This window comes from Hipposideros armiger, unplaced genomic scaffold, assembly GCF_001890085.2.
Source record: "Hipposideros armiger isolate ML-2016 unplaced genomic scaffold, ASM189008v1 scaffold_71, whole genome shotgun sequence".
NCBI lineage: Eukaryota > Metazoa > Chordata > Mammalia > Chiroptera > Hipposideridae > Hipposideros > Hipposideros armiger.
Window position 1 is genome coordinate 1,871,634 of NW_017731421.1, and position 21,648 is coordinate 1,893,281.

At 45.2% G+C, this 21,648-nt stretch overlaps 1 protein-coding gene across 2 annotated transcripts in view; it reads left to right on the forward strand.

The window, feature by feature from the left end:
- The window catches only part of SYN3 (synapsin III), a 436,540-nt gene that overhangs the window by 90,447 nt on the left and 324,445 nt on the right, over nucleotides 1-21,648 (forward strand). For both annotated transcript variants that reach the window (XM_019642594.1, XM_019642595.1), the window contains exon 4: nucleotides 9,517-9,608. In XM_019642594.1, the coding sequence (XP_019498139.1) occupies nucleotides 9,517-9,608 (92 nt within the window). The remainder of the gene's footprint in view (nucleotides 1-9,516; nucleotides 9,609-21,648) is intronic.

The following is a 21,648-nucleotide window of genomic DNA, read 5'->3' on the forward strand; positions in this document are numbered from 1 at the left end:
GTGTGTGTGTGTGTGTGAGAGAGAGAGAGAGAGACCTCCCACCCCCCACCCCCCACCTTTGACATAACACTCACTTCTGGGCACTCTGTCCTTTTGTGGGTCTGTTTTTCCTCTCCTGATATGCTACTTATTATGACTGGTCCATTTCTCCCACTAGCTATAGGTTCTATGGGAACGTGGATTTTTGTCTGTTACTTTCACTGCTGTGTCCTCAGTCCCTCTCCTTGGTGTAGTAGCTGCTTAATATTAATTTGTTAATTGAATGAATTAATGGATGGATACAGAGTCACACAGACCTGAGTTCAAGTTCTAACCTTCTTGCTCAGTAGCTTTGTGATCTTGGCCAAGTCACTAGTTTCCTCTGCTCCTCGAGTGTTCTCAGCAGCTAACGGGGGTGCTAAAACCGACCTTCATATCAAGAGGTTATTGCAATGATCAAATTAAATAACATAACCATGATAGCTAACGTTGATCACACACTTATTTTCACTTGGATACCTTGCTAAGGGCTTTTAAATGGAGTGACTGATTGAATGCTGACAGCCACCCTAGGAAGGCACCGCTCTTAGCTTCATTTTACAGACGAGACCTGAGGCATCGAAAGGCTAACTTGCCAGCTTGCCAAAGGTATACAGCTAGTAAGGGGGCCAGCTCACATTCCAACTCATGTGGCCTGATTCTCAGAGCCACTGGGTTATACCAGGCACTTTGTAAACTGAAAATCACTGCTGTTGATTTTCTTTTTAATAATGTGGTGACCCTCACCAAATTTTGGATCTTCCATTACTGGAACGTTTAGGAGTGTAGGATTTTTATCATTTTACTTTTCCTGTCTTTTTATATTTATAGTTGATATGTTTTTATGTATTTATCTCTCCCTGCCTGGGCTGCTACACACACACACACAAACACACACACACATACACACACACACACACACACACACACAGAGGAATATTATGATTTTTTGATGAGTGGAAGGTGCCTCTGCATCTGCCCTCAGCCACCTGTGCTCAGCATGGCAGGCGGGAGGTTCTTCCGGGCAGCACTCCCTGATGCAATGGCCCGAATCTTCCCAGACAGGCCAGGTGCTGCTCCTGAGCAAAATTCCCTCGTGTGTAGTGGGCCACTAAGTGAGTCTGCAGACTTTCAAAGCCTGTTTTGTCTGCAAAGTGAGTCTGAACTGATGGAAAAGACCTCAGCCCCAAGATGCCACCCAAGGAAGTCACAAGAGCCCACTGGGCCCTTGAAGCTAAAAACACGGCCTGTGCTGGGAGATCTACAGGAAGCAGCTCTTGCTGACAGCAGACCTTGGGCCGCCTGCCATGCGTGTGCCAGCAGTGGGCAGTCAGGGGAGGCAGAGTGGTGAACAAGGGGCAGAGGCCGTTGGCTGTGCTGACAGATGCTGCAAACTGACGGGTAGAAGATGTGGGCAGATGTAGCAATGAGGGCAGCCGTAGGCACAGTGATGTCAGATGCTGGCCAGGTGGCCGTGAAGCTGACCCATCTCTGCACATTAGAACACGAGTCACCTCAAATAAGCTACCTGTTGCAGTACTGGTGTAGGTGCTGGGATGGAGCTGTGAACAAAACAGAAAAAATACCCGCCCCCTGGCAATCCCATTCTAGTGAGAGAGAGGAACAATTAAGTATTTAATTGGGAAGGATGTAAATATTTATGTCAGATGGGGAGGAGGGCTACGGGGAAGACTAAACAAGGAAATGGGGCATTGAGTACAGTAGGTGCTTTTCAAGGAGGTGCCTCTTGGGGGCGCCATGGAGCAGAGGTGTGAGTGGCGTGAGGAAGCCTGCCATGCTGCCAGTTCTGGGAAGGGCTGAGGCTGGGGCGCTGGAGGCTGGAGCTTGTGCAGTGTGTCTGACAGTGGAAAGGAGGCCTGTGTGACGATGGCAGAGTGAGTCAGAACTGGGGTGACGGGATGGTGGGAGGCAATGCCAAGGAGGCCATCAGTGTGTAAATCGTTGGGGACCTTACAGACCGGGTAGGGCTTAGATTGTCTATGTTTAGTACTATTTTTTTTTAATTATTGCTGCTGTTTATCCTTTTAATGAGCCTCTCAGACCCTATGAGACTCTGTGAAAGAACTTCAGTTGCAAAGATCACAGCACACACAGAATGCGGATGTTTTCAAAAGAATGTGTTGATGACACAGCTTCGTTCCCAGGGGTAAACATAACAATCTGTTAGGGATTAGGGTGGAATTTTGATGATAACTTGCTAGAGGACTCAGGAATGCTCTAATCCTACCTTGACAATCACTGCCACCACCCCTATTCCAGGTTCCTTGGGTAGCTGAAAACACAAGGAGGAATCGCAAATGAGAGTCAGGGTCTAGACTAACGCGGCCCCCAGTGCAGGGTTCTCAGCTAACGCGACTCTGAATCCCTCCCTCTAAACCCCAGACCACAGCAGTGCCCCCGCTTACCCTCCTTGAAGCCAAAATCTCATGTGTGGATGCGACTTACCAAATATGTGGCTCTTATCACACACGAGCTCCAAGGTGCAGCAAACACAGTTATGAAAAGAGAGAGCAGGGCACCTGGGCCGCCTGGGAATCAGAGTTTTTGCTGCCAACTCATGGAAGAGAGAGTGGCAGAGGGGACAGTGGATGCTGGCGTCTGCTTCTTTGAGGAGCTACCAGGCAGGAGGGAGGAAGCTAATAAGATGTCCACCCAGATCAGCGGACACTCGGCTACAGAGAAGCAGAACTTGGAATCACACACGGCTGCCTAGCTTTGCAGCCCAGCTGTGACCCTGCCCACTGTGAAATGTAGCACTGCGATGTCCTGACCATTGGTGAACAACAGTTCCTCTTTATGAGGTCTAGGAAGGGAGCTTAGGGAAGAGAGGCAGAAGTTGCCCTAGCGTTAGGAGCTGAGGCTGGGGGCACTGGACGCTGCCCACCTTCTCCGATCAACTCAGTGTCTGCCTACCTGAGGCCATGGGAAGGGGCATGCCCTAAGGGTTTAAGGATACAGTTTGAACCAGATAGGTGTTCACTAACTGACAAGAATGTCCAGTATCTTATCAGCCACCCTTGAATTCCAGAACAATCTGCCTGCCAGCATTTAGCCTTTCTCAGGAACTCTGGACAACATCTCTTTGTGTCAAAATCCTCCTCCAGTCGGGCTTCATGGTCAAGGCTGATAGCTGCTACCTTCACATTCCCACACATTCTTGGTTACCTGTGTACATTCCGTCTGCCATCCAATTCCAAGTCCCCATTTCTGCTTCTTTCCCATTGATCTGTGGGCCTGATGGCATCCTTCAACTTATTATAATAACGATTATTGCAATCACCGTTCTCCATTCTGTCACCAACATCATTATCATTGCAAATGCTGTTATTAGTAATGAAACATAAATATCCCTGTGCTTTAGTCATATTATCTGCGTGGCATCACATAGTTGCCAAGTCCAGTTCCACCAAGAATGCAATGAAAGACCCTGCAGGGAACTGAATTCTTTCCATCATGTTCCTCTGTGTGTGTGTGTGTGTGTGTGTGTGTGTGTGTGTGTGTGTGTGTGTGTAGATGTGCATCCATGTGTGTTTTCTTGGAACTGAACACATGTTTAATTATAAACAGGTGCTTATATCTACTTCTGATCTAGGGGGCTATAGAAGAGATTTTGTTAGTGGATGTGATTCTAACCATATCTAGCACCAATAACAGAGTCTGGAACTTAGAAAATGCTGCATAAATATTTGTGGTTAAATATCTAATCACTCCCCTCCTCTGTAGCCATTAGCATTTCCCAATGGCCTCCCAAAGATGTCTACATCCTAATTCCTCAAACCTGCGAAAATGATACTCAAAACGGATTTGCAGATATGATTACGATTATCGCCATTTTTAAAAATAATTGTTTATGTTTCTTTTTGTCTCCTTGTAAGACTTCAATTACACTTCTGTTAGACTGTTAGATATTATCCCATAGCTCACTGAGGTGTGTGGTTTTGTTTGCTTGGTTTTTGTGGGATTTTTTTAGTATTTTTGTTCCTGGGCTTTGTTTTGCACAGTTTGTATTGCTTTCTCCTCAAGTTCATTTGTACTTTCTTCTGCAAAGTCTAACCTGCTGTTAATTCCATATAGTGCACTTCCCATTTAAGATATTATATATTTTTTATCTCTAGAAGTTTTATTTTTCCATTTCAAGTTTTTTCCGTTTCTCTTCTCATTATGTTAATGGTTTTTCTTCTACATTTTTGAGAATGTGGAACATATTTACCATAGCTGTTTTGACTTCCATTTTGACTCTTCCCATCATGTTTTTCATTTTGGATCTGTTCTTATTGATTGATTCCTCTTTATTATGGGTATTTTTCTGCTTCCTTGCATGCCTGGTAATTTATGATCGAATGCCACAAATTTTACACTGTGAATTTTACATGTTGGGTGCTGGATTTTGTTGTATTCCTTTAAATAGTGTTGTGCTTTGCTCTGAGATGCAGTTTAATTTCTTGGAATATGCTTGATACCTTTAGGGTGTGCTTTTAAGCTTTTCTTAGGACAGATCTAGATAGAGTGATTAATCATCCAAGCCTGCCTGGGACTAAGGTTCCCAGGACATGGGACTTTCATTTACAAACCAGAGCTGAGGGGTTTCTGAGAAACAGGACTTTCAGTTTTAAACTTGGGAAAGCCCCTAGCAAACTAGGACAAATGAAACATCCTGTGTTTCGCACATACTGTAGCCCAGGCCTAATTTAGCCCCAGCACTAAATTTTGGGGATCCTGCTCACATCCAAGGCCTTAACACGCTTAGCGGTTGAGAACAGGACCTAGCCCCAGCCTGTGTGAGTTCTGCAGAGTGTTGAGTCTACTGTTTTGGGATGGTTCTTTTCCTGACCTTCAGCAGTTTTCTTTCATGCATGCTCAGATCAGTACTCAGCCAAAGACTTACAGGTCCCCCTGGAGGTCTTTTTCTGTGTAGTTCCATCTTCTCCCATATTCTGTCCTGCACATTCTGACTGCCTTGGCCTCGCAGAACTCTCATCTCGGAGTCCTCAGCTCAGTGAGTCGGCCGAACTCTGTTGGCGTTCACCCACGCTGCTCCACGGCCTGGAACCTGCCTCCCGGCAGTCAGCAGCTGGGGTAATCACAGGGACAACGCCATTTGTTTCCTTTTTGCAGGGGTGATAGTCCTGTCATGCCTGTTGTCCACTGTCTGAACACTGTTACTTAATATATTGTGTCTGTTTTTCTAGTTGTTTAAGATGAGAGTGTAAATATGGTCCGTGTTACTTTGTTGTAGCCATAGGCAGAAGTCTTTACTTTGTATAACTTATATCTCAATATTTTAAAAATTATGTTAAGCTATTTGAAGGGGTTGCTCTTTTTCAGGTTACGCCATTTTTTGTACATTCAGTTTACTATTATGAAGACAATGAAATATTAGAAAATAATAATGGCAACTTTGCCAAGATCCTCCTTCTGTGTCTCAGCCCTCTGCTGGGTGCTTCATATACATTATCTGGAGTCTTTACAAAAAACTTCTAAAGACAGATGTTATTGATAGTGTTATCTCCATTTTAGAGATGTCAAAGCTGAGACTCAAAGCAGTCAGTCACTTGACCAAACTCATCAGCTGGCATATTGCCCTGCTTGTATTTGAATGCGGTCTTTCTGAATGTTCATTTATCCACAGCACAGTGCTTGATGTGCAGTATTAATAAAGACATCACAGAAGGAAACAGTGGGGGCCAATATGTTTTTGAGGTCAAAAGATTAATGCAGAAATTTTAAGTGACTCTGATGATAATATTTTACAATATAAGTGAATAGCTGATGTTTTACTGTGTGTGTGTTGTGTGTGTGTGTGTGTGTGTGTGTGTGTGAGAGAGAGAGAGAGAGAGAGAGAGAGAGAGAGAGAGAACACATGTGTGTGCATGCACATGCGTATGTGTTAGGTGGGAGTGGGTAAAGGAGCCTTATCTAACCACATTGACCCTCTTTGAACCCTGATGCCTGTGCATGCAACACTGAAATTGCATTTAATTCCCTAAATTATCGTATTAGTTTCCAAAGACTGTCATAAGAAATCACTCCCAACTTGGTGGCTTAAAACAACAAAAATGGAGTGCGAGCTCTGAGCAACAGGTTCGCTGGTTCCATTCACAGCCCAAGCTGAGCTGCCAACAGGTGACAGGATGGCTCAGCTAAAACAAAACAAAACAAAACAAAAAAAATGGGTTCTGTCACTGTCCTGCAGGCCAGAAATCTGAACTCAAGGTGCCGGCATGTCTGCCACTCCCTCTGAAGCCTCGGGGGCTTCCTTCCTTGCCCCTTCCAGCTCCTGGTAAGTCCTGGAGTTCTTGGCTTTTGCAGTGCAACTCCAGTTTCTTCCACCGTATCCACATAGCCTTCTTTTCTGGGTCCCTCTCCCCTTGTCTTCTTTGTAAGAACTTGTCATGGGATTTAAGCCCTCCCCCCACTTAATCCAGGGTGATCTCATCTTGAGATCCTTCATTACATCTGCAAAGACCCTGTTTCCAAAAAGTCACATTTGTGGGTATCACCAGGTAGGGTATGGACATATTAATATTTTTTAGGGGGATACAATTCATTTGCTACAGTTTCTCTAAGGGTTCGTTCAGGGCCTTTCAAAATTGGCTGCTCTTTAAGATGCTATCAGGAGGACCACCCTGCTCTCTGCAAGAAGTGGCTTGGATCCTTGTGTTCATCCCCATGGTTGTGCAGGTTTTCAGAAATTTACGTACAGAAGAGTTCCCTTTCTTTGCTACCCTAACTCTGTATGCTCAACCCAACAGAGAGGCCTTGCTACCCTGCAACCCAGGCATTTACCTCCTGTGATTACTCATAAACCGTGACTGGGAAATAACTCTAGACAACCCAATCTGAACACGATGACCTTGTATCTTGTATGTGCAAGCCTGAGGGTGTCTGCTCTCCAGGTAGCTTTCTTTCCACTTGGGCAGTGAGGCAGCCTCTGGGTCTTTGCCACCTTTGAGTCGAAAATTCTACCATCCAAGACTCTGATTCACTCCCTTTCTTTATATAGTGGGTGCCCAGCTATCCTGTGTTGAAACTGCTAACGTCTTTTTCTCTGCAAACATAAGCAACCCCTTTTCTTGCGAATGCTTCTTTGTGATCGTGCCAAGGAAGCATCTTGAACACGATGGGACTGCATTTTTAAGGCATTAGACTTAATAACGAGGTCGTTACCACTATTTACGAACCTGGCCTCATTAACAGGGCTCCTCGCTTTTCACCTGACTCCAGCATAGTGAGGTTATTAATTAGAGCAAGAGACATAAAGCACTCGGGATTGTTTTAAGGCCATCTGGGGAGATGGCTAGGTCTTTGGTCATAAATCCTGTTCAGTGTTTCCAAAGTTTCCATGAAATGATAGTTCCCTTCAATGTAAACTTGTTTTTCTCTTTAAATGCGTTATTTTTAGGTTCCCAAAAGTCTCAGTTGTAATCCACCCAGTGCCTTATTCAGCTGAACAGTGGGGGGCAGTGGGAGGTAGCAGTGAAAAGCTGGAGCCAGACTGCCCGTGTTTAAATCCTGGCTCTGCTTCGTACTGTGTGACACTGTGCAAGTTATTTCATCCCTCTCGGCCTCCGGTTTTTTTTGTTGTTTTTTTGTTTTTTAAATCTGGACAAGTGCGAGGATTAAATGAATACATACGTGGAAAATGTTTAGGAGAATATCTGGCACACAGTGAGTGTTTTATATATGCGAGCAATTATTTTTATTTATTAAATCCAAAGAAATAGCTTTTGGGACCTACTGTGTATAAGGCACAGCTTGGCTCTCTGTACTTTCTAGGATGGGGTTACAGGTTGGATTGTGCCTCCCTAAAATTTATATGTTGAAGCTCTATCCGCAGTACTTCAGAATGAAGGGATCTTATTTGGAGATAGGATTTTTTCAGAGGTAACCAAGTTAAAATGAGACCATGGAGCGGGCCCTAATCCAGTACGACTGGTATCCTTAAACAAAGGGGAATGTGGACACAGAGACACACGTAGAGGGAAGACATGATGAGACACGAGGAGGGAGAAGACAGCCGTCTACAAGCCACAGAGCGAGGCCTGGAACGGGTCCTTCCCTCATAGCGTTCAGAAGGAACCAGCCCTACCGACACCCTGATTTGGGGCTTCTAGCCTCCAGACGATGAGAAAAGAAATCTCTGCGGCTTGAACCACCTAGTGGTGGGACTGTGTTATGGCAGCCCTAGGAAACGAAGACGGATGATTCGAACATCAAATTGCTATCCCCAGAGGGAGCATATAATCTGGTAGGAGGGAGGTATTTCATAGGACTCTAGTCACAAGCAACAGAAATACACTAAATTATGCTTAAACGGATAGTAAAACAAAGGTGAACTTATAAGGATACAGAGGCGTCTCCTAAAATCTAAGGGCAGGATTATAGCGGGCCCATAATCATCAAGAGAACTCCCATCTCTTGCTGCTGCCACTCTGTGCTGCCTGTGGGGTCTCTCTCTCTCTCTCTCTCTCTCTCCCTCTCTCCCTCTCTCCCTCTCTCCCTCTCTCCCTCTCTCCCTCCCTCTCTCTCTCTCTCTCTCTCTCCCTCTCTCTCCCTCCCTCTCCCTCTCTCTCTCTCTCTCTCTCCCTCTCTCCCTCTCTCCCTCTCTCCCTCCCTCCCTCCCTCCCTCCCTCCCTCTCTCTCTCTCTCTCTCTCTCCCTCTCTCCCTCTCTCCCTCTCTCCCTCTCTCCCTCTCTCCCTCTCTCTCTCTCTCTCTCCCCTTCTTCTTCCTCTTCCCTTACGCCCTCCCTTTCCCTGGTTTTCTGTGCTTCCCCAGTCCAGATGGCAGAAAACATAGTCCTTATCACACCCAGGTTTGTGTATTAAAGAAACAACCCCCTAGACAAAACTGTATGAATTGCTCGGCCGATTCTAATTCTAGTGGAAGGGCATCTATTCCTCCTCTCTGGGCCCGGGGCCACCCCATCAGCCATGACCAGGGCAACAGCACTTCACTGCACAGACAGGGTGCTTCCACTGTAGCCATGGGACGGAGTGAGGGGAGGGGCCATGACTCAAAAAGGGAACGGATGGCAGAAAACCTGAGGAGGGTTCTGTTAGCAGCGTTAAGTGACCACATAGCTACGATGCCACACCATGGCTAGCAAGGAGCTGAAGGAGTCTAGAGAAAACGTTACATTGAACAGCACTTGGCCTCTTATAGTCCTGCAGCATCTGCCCCCTTCACGAGATAGAAATCAGCAGTGGTTAAAAGCATGGACCCTAGAATCAGAGACACGTGGATTTCAATTCAACTTTGCCTTTGATTAATTATGTAACCTTGGACGTGCCAGGATGCCTCTCTGCACCTCGGTTTCCTCATCTTTCAACAAGGGAAGTAAATAATATTACCACCTTTCTAAGTTTCAGGTGAGGTATAAATGTGTGCTTGGCACATATACGTGCCCCGTAACTGGTAGCAGTTATTAGCATCATTAGTATCTGATGAACCCTTTTCTGTTTTGCTTTCTCCTTCAGGCTGAATTCTCAGAATTGAACCTCGCTGCCTATGTTACTGGGGGCTGTATGGTGGACATGCAGGTCGTGAGGAATGGGACCAAGGTTGTGAGGTAAGTACTGAGATACAGAAATCTTCCGCCGAGAGGCGCGCGTGGGATACCTCGCATAGCCAAACCGTCTGTCTGTGACCTTCAACCCAGCTCCTCCATTATCACTTGTACTTTCCCATCCAGCAAGTCTGCTTCTAAAGAGTTCTAGGTGTTGTTGCAAGAGGAATGACTAGTGGCACAAATAATATGAAGAAGCAGTGGTGGGGTCCTAGAATGAGCCCTGGGCTTGGAGAGAAAAGACTTGGGTTCCGTTTCCGGCTTTGTGGCTCTATTTGAACATATTATGTCGTCTCTTGCCCTCTGACTCTCATCAGCAGCACGAGGATAGCAACACTGAAGTAGGAGACGCGCATGTGAGAGTACCCTATTCATTGTAAAGTGCTGCACAGATGTAAGGGTGTATTAGAACAAGCTACCTCCCGCTTTCGGCAGCATGGCAGACCGAGTAGTTGGAGAACCCCCTCCCAGGACGTCAAACCTAAAAGGACTGGATATGACATTTCCCAAGAAATCTGTTTATAATATAGGCTGAGCTGGAAGGGAAGGGAAGGAGTTCTTCAAAAGCCCAGGAATGTCAAGAAAGTAGAAATCCATAGGAGAGATAAATAGTAAATAGTTGTAGTAATATATTTTTATCTAGTTAAGCCACCCGGAGGATGATACAAACTTAAGTCCTGGGAGGGTTTAGATGGGGAAGAAATAGGATTAGAGAAAACAAGGTTCAGATTTGGAGAAGTAGAGAAAACAGGGAGAACTTTGAAAAAAAGGTGGCATTTTTTCTGAGCCTTGTCAATTGGTGTAATATGGGCATTTCATGCACTCTAAGAGTAGGAAATAGTCTTTGTAAATGCAGACAAACAAACAAACAAAAAAAGAGTATGTCTTAGAAAGTATGATAACTCAACTAATTCAGCCATCATTTACCGAGTGTCAACCTTGTGCCGAGAAAGATATTATGTGGCTTCCTAGTTCCAATAATGGTGGGCTAGATTATTTGGACTAACTCTCCTACTGAAAATAACTTAAAAGTTTATTTTAAATAATCTTCAAAGCCTTGCAAGAGAAATTACCAGGAAGAGACTAATGGGGAAATAGGAACAATGAGATAAATGAGTACAAAAGCTACCCTTTTTCCTGAGAGTATTTCCTAAGTCTGTCAAATTTGAAAATTGGTTTTGATGGCCTATCAGGAGCAAGGGAGATAGAAATCAATACCCAGGGGGACTCAAGGTAGGGAATGTAATGGGACCCTCCCCAACAATAAGCTGAGACCCAAAGGACTGTGTCATCAAGATGAATGTGAAATTACAAGTAGATGAACCCTCATGAGTAATTGCAGATTGAATGGCAGTTTTATTGGTCTTCCAGGAAACCTCAAGCATTAAACTTGGCTTATGGTGTTCCCAGACACGTCAGAAATAGAGGCAAATCCTATGGAGAGGAAGGCACTTTTATCCTAGGCCTCAAATAATTACTCATATAATCTTTTTTGCACAATAGCTAGCATGTAGTCAAAGATAACCAGGCACAGGCATCATGAGTGAGAAGGATCAGGAACAATAGACAACAGAAAGAGACCCTCCCATCTCAGATATTGGAATTCCCAGACACAGATTCTCAAAAGAAAAAAATCATACATCATGATCATAAATAATGATCAGGTTTGAGGATATCTACAGGGAATAGTAAACGATAAAAAGTGACACAACCAATTTTTTTTTCAAAAAAGAGAACTTCTAGAAATAAAAAATACAATAACTCAACCAAATCATTGGATGTGTTGTGTTTAACACAGCCTATTAGACACCATGGAAAAGGTGTGAATAAAGTGAAATGTAGAGCTGAAGAAATTATCTCAAAGCACAGAGAAAAAGACTGGAAGTTCAGAAGGGATGGTTCGATCTCATGAGAAGGTCTAACATTGACTTAATCAGAGTCTCAGAAAGAGAAGCAAAAGAGAATGGGACAGAGGCAGAAGAAACAATGACTCAAAATCCTTCAGCAAGATATCAAACCACCAAAAACAGAAACTCAAAAGATTTAAAGCAGGATAAATAAAAAGAATTCTACACCAAGACACAATAGTGTAAGTGCAGAAAGATGATACAAGAAAAAAGTACCCAGAGAAGAAAAGGCAGCTTGCTTTGATTGAGCTGGCAGACGGACAGTCGGTTCCCAGGCAGCAGGGGTGGAGTGGTACCTTCAGGGGCCACAAGAAAATCACCAACAACCTATAATTCCGTCCTCAGGGAAACATCTTTTATGATTGAGGGCAAAATAAAAACATTTACAATGAGAAGACCCTCAATACGGGAAATTGTAAAATATGTGCTCTAGGCAAAAAGAAAACAATCCCCAAATAACAGAGCTGCAAGGAGAATGAAGAACAAAGAAGGCGGTCAAATGTTAATAAACATTGTTTTCCTAATAATAATAATAATAATAATAATAATAATAGGATTAAAATATACAGCAATAAGTTAGTAGGGGCTGGGAGTAAATAAAGGAAAGTCATTGTATTGATTAATAACAGGCTTTGAAAAGTCAAAGATGAATGATGTAATTTCTGGGTAATTACTGGAAAAAAAACCCCAGAATGTAGTATTTTAAAAGTGCAAAAGAGGAAAAAAGCAATAAAAACAGAAGCCAAGACAGGTGAGAAATACTAACCTAGAACAGGCATGATGAATAAGAGGGTAGACTTAAACCCCAATACATCAGCAGGCTGATATCATTGTGAATGGTTTGTACAGTAGTACTGGTTTTTAAAATATGGGAATTTTTCTGGACAGGTTGATAAGTAGCCTCTGCCCTGAGCCCTCTGAATGCCTTCAGCCACCCTCCCCCCATGGATGGGCATGGACCCCAGTTCACCACACTACTATCCCCTAGTCCATATCTGTTCCTGCCGGGGTCAGAGGATGCCCACAATTGTAGGGGAGACACACCCTTGGAAGCAGTGGTGGAACCCCAGAGAGCCAACGCTTTGTTCCCTCTGTCCCTTCAAGGCTGCACATGCCTATGAGTCCTCTGGTCTTGCTCTCTCATGGTCACTTGTGAGAAGTGCAACCTCCCCAAGGTACCCTACGAGCTAAGTATTTATCATATCACCAATATATATCAGTAATTACATTAAATGTAAATGGACTAAAATGCTCTAATTTACAGAGTATCTATGTAAGATTGCCAGAGGATATTTTTAAAAATCCACCTATATTCCATTCAAGAGATTCATCTAAAACATAAGAATACAGAAAGTGTGAAACTTAAAGGATTGAAAAATATATATACCATGTAGCTACTGGGCAGAAGAAAGCTAGCCAATGTAGCTATATTAATATTAGGGAAAATAGACTTCCAGATGAAAAGCATTACTAGGGAAGAGAAAGAAATCCATTATGATAAAAGATTCATTTACCCAGGAGAGATCATTTTAAACTTACAAGCACCAAATAAAACTTCCTCGAAATATATACTTCAAAAATTGGCAAAACTACAATAAGAAATAAACCATCCATCATCTTGGGAGGTTTTGAGAGTGGTGCTAAATGCACACATTCATTTACTTCTCACAGCAGCCTCATTTTTCACAGAAGAACTGTAGAAAGCCTAAAATGCAATATTCAGGAATCTGTATATGTTCGTATTTGGGATTATTTGTGTTTATGTCCTGCTTCCTTATTTGGGAAAGGGACCGAGTCGTTTCTTTTGTAATGTGCTGAAACCAGAGCATCTATCCCAGTAATCCTCAAATTTGGCTGCAGGTTAGAATCACATGAGAAATGTTTCAGAATCCTGACGCCCAGGCAACATCCCAGACCAATGACACTAGAATCTCTGAGGGTAGGATTTGGGCATCAGCAGTTGAGAAGCTCCCCAAGGGATTCCTGTGGGCAGCCTGATGGAAGACCTCCCCAGGTTACTGTCACCTTGGCCCAGCACTGGTGCTAGGTCAGCTGTAAAACTGAGGATCCCGCTGGGTGGGCTGCCTGAACAAGAATCACTTTGCAAAAGTAGACACCCCCAACCCTTGTTGTAGATGTGCCATTTTCTTCCTGAATTTACAAACTTGTTTACAAAAGTAAATTTACGAAAATGTTCCAGGTATTTCCTAATCAGCGAGTCTCCCAGGATTTAGGAATGGCAGGCTTTGAAGACAGTTATTATGGGTTGAATTGTGTCCCCCGACCCCTCCAAAAAAAAAAAGAAAAGATGTATTACAGTCCTAACCCCTAGGACCTCAGAATGTGACCTTATTTGGAAATAGGGTTGTTGCAAATGTAATTAGTTAAGATGGGGTCATCCTGGAGTAGGGTGGGCCCTGAATCCAACATAACTGGTGTCCTTCTAAGAAAAGGGAAATTTGGACACAGAGACACAGGGAAAATGCCATGTGGTGATAGAGGCAGACGCTAGAGGATGCATCTACAAGCCAAGGGCACAAAGGATTGCCATCAGTTACCAGCAGCTAAGAGACAGGCATGGGACAAATTCTCCCTCAGCCCTCTGAAGAAACCAACCCTCCTCACACCTTAACTTCCCACTTCTAGCCTCTAATTCCTGTTGCTTTAAGCCATCCAATTTGCGGTCCTTTGTGAAGGCAGCTCCAGAAAATGAATACAGTAGTGCTTCCCACATGCGTACACACCTCCGACGCTCTTGCTAAAATGCAGGTTCTCACCCTTTCGGTGTTCAGGTGGGACCTGAAGGGTTCCAGATTTCCTACGACCTCCCAGATGGAGCCAGCGCTGCTGGTCCTGCAGAGCAGTTTGAGCAGCAAGGGTGTGGACAGGCTCTCACATGATGCTACCCTGCTGGTGGAAGAACACACCGTGGGTAGCCAGGGCTGCGCGGGCAGTGCCAGTAGAGCCACAGTCCTCCCTCCATTCAGGGATCCACAGAGCTGTCGAGATTTACTCTGTCCATGCCCAGGATGGTGCTTATAGTGTCAGCCAGGAAGCTCGTTTGGGCCAGCTTACAGACCTGTGAGAATGGGCATGCAAACGGGGTGCCCCCTGCCGGACTCACAGTATGTCCTGTAGGTGGGGAGTCAGTAAGACCTTCCCGAGGCATATGGCGCTACTCCAAGTCCTCGCTGTGGCCTCCCAAAGCAAGAGTTTTGAGCTGTGCTCTTGTCTTGCAGTCTGTTCTTTCAAAGAGACTGGTATTGCATTGGCAGTGACCTTAAGCCCTTGTGCAGTATGAGCAAGGCAGATCTTCCAAAGGCTTGTGCATAGGAGGGCCTTTCTCCAGCATCTATTCCTTTTGCTCTGGGGAACAGCACCTAGATTTTCCATTTGGGTGACCCCTCCCCAACTTGCAGTCCGTGTGGTATCTGGAGCTCACGGCACATAAGTAGCCCTAGAATCAGACTGTCCCACTGGGACCTGTGCCAGGCCAATGAGAGTTTCCGGTGAGACTTCTGCTTGGGGCTCTTGGGTGAAAGACACATGTGTTCTATTGTGGCTGCTGAGCTGGAGGGATGGGGGCCCGGAACTGCTGATGGCCATCTCTCTTTCTCCTCGAGGGAACCATCTGTTGAGATTGGAGCCAGGGCAAAGGAAAACGCAGGAGGGAGAGGGAGAGCAGCGGGGGAGAGGGAGACGGAGAGGATATGAATGAGAGAATGACCTGATAACGTTATACGAGGCCCTGGATCGAGACTCATCTCCAATCTGAGTTCCCCTCCCCCCGCCAAAAAAACAAAAATCCCTTTTTTGATTAAGCCAACTGGAGTTGCACATACAGAATTCATGAATTTTATTTAACAAACACTTTATAGCATTTCCTACGTGCTAGGCACCGTTCCAAGCACTTAACATGTATTGACTCATTTCATCCTTTCAACAGCCCTGTAAGGTGTGTACTATTATAACCCGCATTTTCTAGATAAGGTAGCTGAAGCACCAGTAAGTTGGGTGATGGAATCAAGGTCCCCAGGCAGTAAGTGGCAAAGCTAGGATTCAAGCCTAGAAGGTGGGGCCCCCGAGGCTGTGTGTGGCTCCTCTGCACTGGACTACCTCCTCAACAAGCGGGACACTGTGTCACAGTCAGAGCTGCTTAAAGGTGCAGTAGGTTCCCCATTATGAGTGGTGTGCAAAAGTATGACAACCATGTGGTAGAAAAATATTGAAGGGATCCAAGCATCTGACTTTAGATGATAGGAATTTAGTGAAATGAAAGCATGCTAATTAGTAACAGGAAAACATATGAAAGTATAAAACTCATTGATGAAAGTAAATATTTGGTCATATTAAGAATACTCTAATACTGTAATGTGGTGGTGTGTAAGTCACTTTGAACACTAAAGGTTAAACGATAAAAGTGTTAAAAAGTAACTATAGCTACAATGATTTCTTAATGAATGCACAAGATAAAAAGATGTAAGATGTAAACGGACGTCAAAAACATAACATGTAGGGAAGGGGTAAGTAAAAGAGTACAGTTTTTGTATGTGATCAAAGTTAAGTTGTTATCAACTTAACGTAGACTGTCGTAACTATAAGTCGCTTTATGTAAGCTTTATGGTAACCATAAAGCAAAAGCCTATAGTAAATGGCACAAAACAGAAAAAGGAAGCATTCAAAGCTTACCACTGCAGAAAATCTTCACATCACAAAGAAACACAGCAAGGGAAGAAGAAAGGAACAAAGGAACTACAAACCAGCCGGAAAACCCTTAACAAAATGGCAATACGAGGCCCTTACCTATCAATGACTACTTTAAACATAAATGGATTAAATTCTCCAATCAAAAGTCATAGTGTCCGAATTGAAAAAAAAAGATCCAACAATATTCTGCCTACAAGACACTCACTTTAGCTTTAAAGACTCACATAGGTTAAAAGAAGAGGGGTCGAAAAAGATACCCCAGGCAAATAGAAACCAAGGGAGAGCAGGGGTTGCTATATTTTATCAGACAAAATGGACTTTAAGTCAGAAGCTATAACAAGAGACAATGAAAGACAGTATATAATGAATGATATGGGGGTCAGTTCATCAGGAGGATGTAATAATTATAATATGTATGTAATGTAATAATAATTGTAGATATATGTGCACCCAACATCAGAGCATCTAGAGCACCTAAATATATCAAGCAAATATTAACAAATCTGGAAGGAGAAATGGTGATACAATTACAGTAGAGAACTTCAATACCCCACTTTCAACAATGGATGGATTATACTGGCAGAAAACCAGTAAGAAAGCGTTGGGCTTGAACTACACTTATACCAATGGACCTACCAGACATGCGGAGAGCAGTTCTTTCATCCAACAGCAGCAGAACACATATTCTCAGGTGTACACGGAACATTCTCCAGGATAGATCACGTGTTAGGGCACGAAACAAGTCTTAACAAATTTAAGAAGACTGAAATCATATCAAATATCTTTTCAGACCACAGTTTTATAAAGCTAGAAATAAGTATCAGGAAGACAGCTAAACGAAAAAAAAATGGTTAACTATATGAGGTGATGGATATGTTAATTCACTTGATCGTGGTAATCATTTCATTATACACACACACACGCGCACGCACACACACACACACACACACACACATACACACACTGGGTGCCAAAAAATGTACACATTTTAAGAGATGTTATCTATGTATTACTTTTTGAAGTTGAATTGAATTACGGTAGCAATGTGTAGTATGATGCTCACTCAAAGATGGCGTTAATCAAATGAATAGCTAGAGTCATTCATTGTATTACAATTTTAATAGTTTTTTTCCTTTCTTAAAATGTGTATACATGTTTTGGGCACACTCTGTGTATACACACACACATTGTGCACCTTATGCACATAACAAAACATGTTATACACCATACATATATACAGGGGTTTTTTTGTCAATCATAAAATCAGTAAACTTTGGAGGAAGAAAAGAAAGTGGCAGCACTCGGATTTGAATCCAGGTCCCTGATTCTGTCCCAAGTGAATGTCCACGTGTCCTTAAATCCTGAGATTTTGTTATTCTCTTTCTTGCGTTACCCCTGTCCACTCCAGGGCATATGGTCCTGTTGAGCTCGCTCCAGGCTGCAGGGGTGGACAGAAAGCAGCAGGAAGTAGCTGTTTCTCCAGGGGGCTGAGTGTGGGTGCAGCTCACACAGGGGACAAATATCAGTGTTGTTCTGTTAGAAATCTCCTGCTCTGACCTGAGATCCTACCTCTGTGCGGCTCAGTTGGTTTTTTTTTATCTGAGAAAGGCGATAGTATTATTTTTGTATAGTTTTCATAAGGCTTCCATGAGATATTACATGTAAGAAGTTTGTTCTTTTCATTCCGCAAATATTGATTAAGGGCCTACCCTGTTTCAGGCTCCATTTCAGATATTGGGATTTGTAGAAAACCGAATTCACCCCCAAGTGGTTTAAATAAAGAGATTTTAATGAAGGAACCACTAATAGAGGAGTGTGAGCAGCTAAGGGAACACGAGGCATCCAGTATCTAACAACAGCAAACAGTAGGAAGCCATCGTCATCCCTGGGGTGGAATGCACAAGGAGTGGAAATAGAATTACTGGACTTAATCACGTAGGTTTCTTCTAGGCTTGAGCAGGGGAGCCACTCAGTTGAAGTCATAGGTGTGTGGAGGAACTCAGCTACCTCCAAAGTCATGGCACTGAAGCAGGGTGGCCAGTAGGAAGAAATACCACCACCCTTCGCTGCCCTCCATCCTCCTGCTGGGGCCTCGCTTTGGCCTGAGCCAAGCAGAGACCAGGGAGCCGGAGAGCCAGGTGGATGCTGCCTGCAGAGGTCAGCTTCCTGGTGCTCAGAGCAGGGGAGGGAAGAGTAGTGGGGTGCGGGCAAGAGGGTTCCGGAAAGAGAATAACTCTTAAAAAATCACCCGTAAAGGAAATAGACTAAGTCTGTTGAGGTTCAGATTCTAGTCAAGCTTTGTAAATGGCAACGTATTGCACACGAGTTGATTAAATCACCAGTAACTGCGGTCGTTACATGGATAGCACCCCTTACCCTGGCTTCTGCCAAACACCCCAACTAAGGGCAGCCAGCTGGAGGTGCTCAAGAGCAACCCAGATATCCAGGCTCTCAGTAAAGCTGCAAAATAGGAAGCAGAGCAGGGGCCATTCCAGGGACGTTAAGATTCATGCTCTGTGGATGGCCGTAGCCGTTCTGGGCCGGAATTCAAGCCTGGCTCCACACTGGAGCAATAAAAAAGGTCAGTCGTGTCCATACAGACAGATGGGATTGGAAATACAAGACCGGAGAAACCAAGAATGAGAAACACCCAAGAGGCAGACATTAATGAGGCCCCAGCCTAATTACGCAAGCCCTGCTCTCCATTTCTAGCGTTAGGCAACCCTGCATTACAGGCACCCGTTCAAACCACAGTGGCTGATAATGTGTATCCGCTCGTTAGAAGGTCAGACCTTGGAGAGGGTGGATGAGAAGAAGCCAGGAAGCATACATAGTGCAAGACCTTGAGGAAAGGCAGCAGAGATTCAAAAGTTTCCTCCCACACCACCCAGGTACCCACCCTGGTGCCCACCCTGGTGCCCACCCCGGGCTTACTATTTCCAGGGAGGATGTTTGGGACAAGACAGAGATGCCTGGGCCTTTCCCAGAGGAGAAGGTATTTCATAAAATCTTAGAGGTCCCAAGTTGGGAGTGCCCCATAAAGTTTTCTGTGTGTCCCCATCTTTACAGATGGGCAAAGTGTGGCCTGGGGATGGGGGTGCAGTGCAGGGGCAGTTGGGGGCGGGGGCTACTGTCTACATCCTCCTAGCACATGAGCTCCTGCCAGGGTCAGCTCACAACTTTCCTGACCTCTATCTGAGGACTCTCTAACACCCTATCAAAGAACATTATACAATAATGGCGCTGTTACTCTTTATCTGATACATTCTCGCCCAGTCTCCTGAGCATCCTGAACTGGGAATTTCAAATTCCACATATGCGTTCATTTAACAAATATCTCTTGAGCACATTCAGAGTGCCAGGCGCGGCCCGGCAAACATTACAAGGAGCACAGTTTCTGCCCCGACTTCTTGGCCTGTGTCTACTGGGAAAAGCGCCCCCTCTAACTCTCCTAAATGGTGGCACACCCACCGAGCTTTTCCTCCTTTCCTTTCTTTCATCCGTTAAAGACGTGCCAGGCACAGGGTCTACATACAGCAGCGGACAAAACAGACAATACCCCATGGAGGTTCGAGCTGCAGAAAAACGGGCAACACACAAGTGAGCAAATACACCTTCTCATGGCAGATCGTGAGAAATGGTTGAAGCTAAAGAAGAGAGAGTTCCTGGTGTTTGAGGAAGGGTGACAGGGAAGGCGTCCCTGAGCAGAAACCTAAATACAGTGAGCACAGCGCACCCTGTGGAGTTGGGGAGGACGGAATTGGGGAGGACGGAATTGGGGAGGACGAGGACCTTCTCTCTTTCTCTCTTGAATTGAGTAGGAGTGCACTCGGGTAAGGGGCAGCATTGGGGCCAGAAGGGGCAGAGGAGAAAATCTCGGCGCACTTATGTCCATCAGGGTCATGTCTCCCATCCTCTTCCCTGCCCTCGCGCCCCCTCCTCTGTGCTCACAAGCATCTGGGACTTGCCCAGGTGGGCGCGGTGGCTTCATGGCCCAGAGCCCACACAGAGAGGCAGAGCAGACTGCCCGTGGCAGGGCCCAGCTCTGCCACCTACAGGCCGAATGGCCCTGGGTGAGTCTCCCCACCTTTTTGGCCCTTGGTTTCCCCATCTGTGAAGCGGGAACGAGTATGTATGAGTGACATGGAGGAAGGAGGTAGAGTATCTGGTGGACAGTCTTTGCACTGCTTTTCGTTATTCCTGAAACTTCCGCAGATGCTGCCTCGTCTCACCCTCTCACGTCCTTTCCAATTTCTGATCAAATGCCACCTCCTCAGAGAGACCTTGCCAGATCATACTATCCCCACTCGCCTGGCCCAACTATGCATTTTTTTCTTCAAGCATTTATCACTGCCTGAAATGATAGACAGATAGATGATTGATAGATAGGTAGGTAGATAGATAATAGATGATTGATTGAAAGATGATTAGATACATTAATAATATAAGATAATATACAGAGAGATAACATACGCTATTATGTAATTATAGACCAGATACATACATGAATATATAATAAACATAAGAATATATAAAATTCATTACATATGTTTTATGTTATAGGTAAGATATGCTACTATGTCATTTTGTTCCCACTGTGTTCCCAGGCCCTAGACAGTGTCTGTCACATATCAGGTTCTCAATGACTATTTGTTCAGTGAATGAAGGAATGAACCAGCCCTTAACCAATGGCCGTGTCGTCTTGTTCTCACTGCTCTTCCCGCATCACGACTGATTCAGGAGGGCGATCATTGTTTACCTCTCCTGCCTCCCACTGGGCTGGACCTTCCTGGAGGATCAGGTGAAGGACTGTCTTTCTAAGTCGTGCCCCCAGTGCCTGGCACAGTGCCTAGGTCTTCGCTGGAAACATTCAGGACCCGCCGACCCTTTGAATGAGTACGAACCCCACAATTCTGCAAAGCAAAGAGCGGCGTGGAGAACTCCAGCCGCAGCTTGCAGCAGGCGCGGATCTGCTGTCCGGCACACCGCCCACCGCCTCCTCTCCCTGGGACGGGACAATAAGTCATTGAGGGTCCCAGCAGAGCAGCCTTGGAGGGGGGTAGGCCCCAGTCTATCTCTTTGCCCAGGGCCTCTGCCCTCACCAGCGCCCGAGGAAGCAGGATCCCGGGGACTTGCAGAGGTGGGGCGTGGGAACGGGAAGAGCCGCACAAGCAAAAGACAGTGAGCGTCTGTAAAGACATGCCAGGCTCCGCTGCCCGTGCGTCTCCAGCCAACAGGCCAGCAGCAGAGGTGCCAACTCCCCCAGGAGAGAAACAGTGTGGCTCCTGATCCCCAGAATCGTAGGAATGGGTGGAGGAGACCTGGGGGGCCACCAGAGAGCCCCGCCTGGTCCTGCACGCCTCCCCACATGCTGTAGCCACTCCAGGGAATGCCTCCAGTGCTGGGCCCCCCGTCCCCACCACCCCCCT